General features: G+C 42.1%; 1 protein-coding gene across 1 annotated transcript; it reads left to right on the forward strand.

The window, feature by feature from the left end:
* The first annotated feature begins 430 nt into the window (after window positions 1-430).
* klf17 (Kruppel like factor 17) lies at window positions 431-3062 on the forward strand. Its single transcript, XM_076162357.1, has 3 exons — window positions 431-1211; window positions 1318-2401; window positions 2702-3062. The coding sequence occupies exons 1-3, from the start codon at window positions 1134-1136 to the stop codon at window positions 2875-2877; spliced, it is 1338 nt and encodes a 445-aa protein (XP_076018472.1). The 5' UTR covers window positions 431-1133; the 3' UTR covers window positions 2878-3062.
* The last annotated feature ends 4470 nt before the right edge of the window (window positions 3063-7532 follow it).

A 7532-nucleotide genomic window follows, 5' to 3' on the forward strand; every position in this document is an offset into this window, starting at 1 on the left:
AAGCTCAGTCCATTTCCACTTGGCAACACACACTGGACCGGAAATGGGATTTGCGTAAAGCGGAGCGGGGTTAAAAATAACAGAGTATAAAGGCAGAGAGACCCAGGGCTCTGAGGCTCACAACACCTGCAGGCATGGCAGCGGACAGGGAGAGAGGGGGAGAGAGAGAGAGAGAGAGAGAGAGAGAGAGAGAGAGAGAGAGAGAGAGAGAGAGAGAGAGAGAGAGAGAGAGAGAGAGAGAGAGAGAGAGAGAGAGAGAGAGAGAGAGAGAGAGAGAGAGAGAGAGAGACTTTCTAGCAACTATGGGACCAAATGTAATGCAAACATCAATTCAATGATTTGATGTGAAATACTCCGTGTTTCTTTACACATTAACATTGATGACTGCGGGGGGATTACAAGTGTGTGTGTGTGTGTTGGGGGGGGGGGGGGGGGGTCATTAAGAACAATGTGTCCTCTTTGTTGACTCGCAGATTAACAGCTTGTTTCGATGAGGCACCGCTTCACACCTTCCTGCGTGAATTAATGCGTGGAGTATTGTGCCTGCGTGTGTGTGGCGACATCAACGAAACTGTGGGAGACAATTACACTTTTAAAGCCCAAATTCTTATCGAGCTTTGGTTTTAATGGCCGTTTGAACAACAGCGTATCTATTAGAAAGTAAATACGAACACAACACATTATTACAACGAATGACTCCTTCATCAGCATCAGGATTTACACGTCTGACTTGCAGGATTAGAGTCGCCCCCTATCTGCACTTACCTTAATGTTAAGGTTATGTTTGATAAGACAGATCCCTGCTCCATAGTGGAAGTACTGTAGTTTATAAAGATAAAGTGGATAGTTGTGTTTCTTTCCTTATTGCGTTTCTTTATTTGTCAGCCAATCAGTCAGCAGAGATGGATCCTTTAGGTGCCTGTGTGTGCGTGTGCGTGGGGGGTTAATAGGTGGATGCCACGCCCCTCAGCCAGTGTGTCAGGCTATAAGACGCTCGTCAGCACTGTTGATACTCACATCCTGAATCCTGGAGCGCATAAACCAGTCGCCGTTCCCAAACAGGCACTCTATGGACACGGATAGACGCGTCTGGATCCGCATTTAAACATTTTTCCTTCGCGTAAACGCTCAGCATGGCTGTGGCTGAGGCTCTGCTGACAGCTTTCCCAAGTGTTCCAACCATGGAAGACAGACATTCCCACTTTGGAAACGTAAGAAATGGGGTTTAAAGTGTGTGCATTTGAGTTGAAATACGTTTGAGTCTAGTTAAATGGTTGTGTAGTTCTCTGTTAAATGGTTTGTTTGTCTCCCGTGTAGATGTGTAAGGTGGATGATTGTGGAAGCAGCGCCGCAACAGGTGGCCCAGTCCCGCTGATTGAAGTGGAGTTCAGCATCGTCCAGTCTCCCGCTTTACCGCCCAAAGAAGACGACGAGCTGGATAAGTTTCTGGACCTAGAGTTCATCTTGTCTAACACCATCTTCTCCGGTGTTGCCAGTGATAGCAACGGCAACATCCCGCCCTCACCGTCGCAGCAGCAGTGTGCGTATTCCCTACCGGAGTCACCGGAGAGCTGCAGCGGGAGTTCAGCACCAGACTGTACCGATCACACTCCCTCTCACCTGACCGCGCAGAGTTACAGTGCGGCTGCGTGTTTCACAGGATCGAGTCCCGTCCGCAGTCTCATGGCGGAGCTGCTCACGTCTGAGATCAGCTACCCGGGCGAGACTTCACCGGAGAACATCAACAAAAGGAGAGACGGGATGGAGTACACCGAGCTGCGAGCCCTGCGTCAGGTCTCCACCGTCCCACCGCCTCCGGCTCACCACCAAGCGTCGTTTGGATACAAAATCAAAGACGAACCCTCCAGTCCATCTTGTATGATGGTGGGAGTTGGTGGGGACCTTATGGGACACCAGATGCGCTCCGCGCACCCGCACGCCTTTATGCCCCACCACGCAGCTGTCCCCGCTGGGCTGCCGGCTTTCGGTGCGCACCCGTTGCAGCACTCAGCGCCTCTGGCACGCACAGACTGCCGCTTGGCACAAATGAACCTCATCCATCATCCTGACCATCATCTACAAAACCAGTACATGAGGGCGCCGTACCAGTCTCAGTACGCACGCCAGAGCTTGCCCCAGTTCCAAGGACAGTACAGCGAGCACATGCGCGTCCATCAGCAGCACCACCCGTCATCCATGCAGGGGATGATGCTCACTCCCCCGTCGTCGCCGTCGTTGCTGGACTTTTACGCGCAGGATGATTTGGGGGCCATCAAGCAGAAACGAGGCCGCAGGTCTTGGGCCAGAAAACGGGCCGCGACTCACAACTGCGAGTATGCCGGCTGTGGGAAGACCTATACCAAGAGCTCCCATCTCAAGGCGCACATGAGGACACACACAGGTGAGTGCCGATGCAACACACAACACACAAACCATCACATCGGTGTAACATTGCAACCAATTGAATGGAATGTCTGCAAACACATAGGTTGTTTCATAGTTTGTGACTGATCACTACTTTTAGCCATTTCATGTTTCTTTTATCAATTCAATGGGACACACACTACATGAAAACACATAAATGCATCCAATACCTTGTCAACAATCATTTAAATTAAGCTCCAATAAGTATTTGGACATGAAGGCGGTATCGTTTGAGCTCATAATCTAACGCCACCCCTTTCATTGTTTGTCTCTCCAGGTGAGAAACCTTACCACTGCACATGGGAAGGCTGCGGCTGGAAGTTCGCCCGGTCAGATGAGCTGACACGCCACTTCAGGAAGCACACAGGCCACAGGCCGTTTCAGTGTCACCTGTGTGAACGCGCCTTCTCCCGCTCCGACCACTTGGCTCTCCACATGAAGAGGCACATGTAATGGACACGTGGACAAAAATGGACACTTTTGGACGGAGTTGACTGATTGTTGCCAGTGTTCAGGTGTTTGTCAGTGCCAATAGCAATCCATACTTTTACTCAGATGTTTATACCCAGCTGATCAAGTGCCTCTCCATCAGAGCAGTATGGTGAATTTGAGATTGTACAGCAAAATTACACTTAAAATGCCATGATGATTCAGATTTCATTGGTGGACTGGGGCTCCATGAAATATGTAGCATTTGTGTGTGTGTGTGTGTGTGTGTACATATTTGTGCATATACCAATCTTTTTTTCTGATAAATTATCATAGTTCAGTATTTAAGACATTTTCTAGCTTTGTCAATCTAAGTAAGTTATTGTTAGTGAGTGCCTTAACACGACGGCTGATTCACTAAAGGAACACTAACTGGGCCGGACCCAGAGTTGAATGTTTACATCTTATAACTTTGATACTACTATAATCAGGTCAGGGTTTTTATTGAATTGTTTTTTAATTATATTTTCTCACGTTTTTGGTAAGAAGAAGTAGTAGCTTTGTACATTCCAGAGTTTTCAGATTCTTTGCTTCAGGTACCGAAATTCTGCCTTGCAGTCAGATGCAGCTTCAGGGGATTTTCAAGTTTCAGGACTTGAGCGGACCATTTTAATGCTACACACTTTCATGATTTCAGCGCAAACACTTTTTATGTGCTTTTTGTAAGAAGGACAAAAATGGATGAACTATTATGGATGCAATACTTGAAACACAATTGTGATCACCGTGTGTATGATTCTCAAAGAGTGCAATTGTTGTTATGTTAAAGGGCTCAAACAATAAAATACCTTTTAAAAAAAGTTGGTACCTTTCTATTTTTACTATTTGAGGAATTCATACAACTTTATTTGCTATTATCTATAAGAAACTAACAATACAACAATACATATTTTGTATCGGTCCAAATGTGAGGTGTGTGTTACACATAGTTTTCCATAACTATGCTTATTTATTATTATATTTCCATCCATGAAGGGGACTTTACTTGACTAGCCTTGCATCTCTCGCAAAGGCTCAGAGGTCTTTACAGGCCTATGAGCAACCAAGGAAAACATTAATATATGGGGCAAAGACAACCCCAGCATAAGCAGAAAGTCGAGTTTGCATCTGGAATTCCTGTGAAGCGGATCTCTGTGGCAAGAAAACATGTTATGTAATATTCACTTACATATTAGCCTGAATACACTGAGCATAATGAACAGTGATAGTATAACAGGCACAGCGGTCTTGTCAGGCTCTGTCGTGTGTCTTGTGAAATACTGCCCTCTAGTGCGTCTTTACGTAATGACACCTACCTTAGCTTGTTTTGATAAAATTGATAGAATTTTGATATTCTTATTTCATCACCACTGAATCTACAAGTATGTTTTTTATAATTGTGATTTATGTTTTAAGGAGGAATATGCTTTTCAATTGTAAATTTTCAAACTTGAACTTTTAAACTTTTGAGACAGCTTTTTTATTTTATCTTTGCCAAAGCTGTGAACATTTTTTAAAAAACTTTTTGACCATTTATGAGTTGTCTGGAATATATCTATCTTAGAAGTCATCGTGCCTTAGTGACCCCACAATGCAATGCGGCGGACTTTTTTTTCCGACCCACAATGGCGGACGCAGAACGCGGGAGTTGAGCGATATTTTCTAACGTAAGTTATTTCAACTACTGTGGAGGTTTGGGATTCGTGGGGGGGCTGCAGAAAAAGTGTGGGAATCACTGGTTCAGGGCTAGTTAACGCTAACACGGAAATGGAACAATTCAATTACCATCAACAGAGTTATTAAAATCGCCATGGTAACGTTTACGTTTGGTTTTACGTTACTTTTTGTTGTTTTTTTGGGTAAACATGATTGTTCTCGTCACATTCAGGCATCAAACCTTAAGCTGGACTACATTACAGCCTTCAATAGCCCCAACAACTTACTGTAAACTTATTTGTATTTATCTATATTTACATTTCTGTAATGTCATGTGTTTATACTATTAATTGCCTTGTTCGGCTTACATGTCAAAGCATTTTGTAAACTATAGTTTCTGTACAAATAAAGTTCTTATTAGTACTATTTATGCTTTGTTTTGCTCTACCGCACATCTAAGAACTGAATGGAAGGGAAGAGAGAAAGGAGAACTGAAACCCTGAAGAGAACAAGGCAAAGTAATGTTCAAGTTCATTAAGACAGTAGGGTGACAAAAAGGGCAACAGCAGGAAGCCACAGCCATGGGTTATGTAGAAAGGACACAGTAGTGTGGTTGCAGAGTTCTGATGACATCAGTGTTGTTAGTTTGATGATCTCATATGTATAGTTGTACAGAATGACATCATACGGTGGTGCAGGCAGCTACAGATGGCATCATAGACTGTTTTAACTCATGTAGAGTATCTTTTATAGCAGGGGTGTCACCAGAGGCGGACAGAGTACACAGCTTCATTACTTAAGTAAAAGTACAGATACCGCTTGTTAAATTTTACTCAAGTACAAGTAAAAGTACTGCAGTCAGATGTTTACTTAAGTAAAAGTACTGAAGTACTTGTTTTTAAAAGTACTCAAGTACCAAGAGTACATTTTCTAAATATTGTATTATTACTGCCACAGTGCTTACCTTTACCTATAGAAACCTCCCGGATGGAGTTTTTATGGAATCTTTAATGGTAATACCTTGAAGAATGTAACAAATTATGAAAGAAAACTGTGCTTGAATGAATGGGTTTATATGCAAGAAGAAAAAAGAAAATGCAGCTAATTTGTGTGTATGTGTAACAAAGCACACGCACACACACACACACACACACAGTTTTCCTAAGCCTATGTGTGACAAGTTGATAATAATAAATGAAGACAAATATTACCCATCAACAGTGGTGGTAAAGTCTCGGCTTCTGATAAGTTTGACTTTCTTTTTTTATCGGTGTTCGTATGTCCAGAACACTTCGATTTTGCCCCAGGCTATTATATTTCGACTGCCAACGATACCGAGGGCTTCTTTAAGTGCCTCCATGCACAAGAAACAGTGAAAACTACGTTTAAACAGGACATGGCGTACTACCTACTTATGTTTTTACAGGGTCGTATTCGCTCGGGACTAGTATTATCTGAGGTCGTTTTTCTGAACCGTTTTACAGAAGGTAAAAGTCCCCGTCATTTTTTCTGACATTCTCCGGATTGCTGATAGGCTGTCCCTGTCAGTGGCACCTGTACAATGCAATCACGTTTGAGAAGGAAACAACAAAATACTGAATCCACAGGGTTTCCCTGCTTTTTTATTTTAATTTTTTTTAGAAAAAGTAACGAGTACTTGTGGTTATGGATAGAAATGTACTTGAGTAAAAAGTACGATATTTGCCTTTAAAATGTACTTGAGTAAAAGTCATAAGTACTCCCCCAACATGATACTTGAGTAAAGTACAGATCCCTTAAAAGTGTACTTAAGTACAGTACTCAAGTAAATGTACTCCGTTACTGTCCGCCTCTGGGTGTCAAACTCAAATACTCAGTGGGCCAAAATAAAAAACTGGGACTCAGTCGTAGGACAGACTCCATATTTCTTGAAAATTTAGCTACAATTGTGTATGTTTACCCTTCTCTCCAGATATATAATGATCAACTATTTCATATCTTTAGAGCTCCACAGCAGATTGACAGATTGAACCCCACATTTGACCTGAAAATCCAGTAAAATGTCTCACTGTTTATTGTAGTCAAGACTTTGTTTTAAAGTTACAAATAAATGACTAAAGAGCTGTGCTTGGAGCGTAGTGGTAAACTTTGGGTAACTTTTAAAAGCAAATACTTGTAGGTGCCACTAACAACCACATGGGGGCAGTATAGCAACTGTTACAACGTTAGCACAGGCTGGGAGTTCTGGCTTTGTCCCTTCATACCCTCCACATCATCATCATCAACATCAAGACATCAAGTACTTTTTGCCATTTTTTTTCTGGAATTTTTACTTTCTTGCCAAGTTAAAGATCTTTGACTAGGCAGAAACACAAATTTTAATTTATGAAAATCTTGAAAACCTTTAAACCACAAACAAGGCAAATTACTAATTTACTAAGGCCATACATGTGTATGGCCTTAGTAAATTAACTCTATGATCCCAAGAGTTAATGACAAAGCAAGTCTCATTAAATCATCTATCAATGATTAAAAAAAAAGAGAGCTGTTTCTATTTTTTTTTCCTGTTAATTTTTAGACTTGGCAAGATTTTTGGGATAAATAAAGTATCTTATCTAAGAAATTCTTCAATTAGTATAAGAAAGATTTATGTGTGATGATTAAATTGAACTCTCCAAAATGTGAATTACAACTGTTGTTAATAGACTGAGTGATATTAATACTGTTGAGAAGTTTGAGAACATGGATTTATATAATTAAAATGGTCAAACATTGCAGATAATGTATCGATGGAAGTCAACAGGTTAATAGTAGCGCTGCGTTACATGACACCAGCACTGTAAAGTTTAGATGGAGTGACATCAGTATTCCGCTCGCCTGTGCCGTCGTCTTTGTCGTCAAGGAAGCAAAGCTATGTGTGTTGCTGTGGCTCTTGTTTACCTAACCCAAAGGATTCTGGGTTTGTTCAACTGTCACTAGGTCAGGGGTCAAACTCCACTCTCTGC

The sequence above is a fragment of the Genypterus blacodes genome, unplaced genomic scaffold, assembly GCF_046128005.1.
Source record: "Genypterus blacodes isolate CSIRO-AG114 ecotype Tasmania unplaced genomic scaffold, CSIRO-AGI_Gbla_v1 ptg000120l_1, whole genome shotgun sequence".
In the NCBI taxonomy this organism is placed as follows: Eukaryota; Metazoa; Chordata; class Actinopteri; order Ophidiiformes; family Ophidiidae; genus Genypterus; species Genypterus blacodes.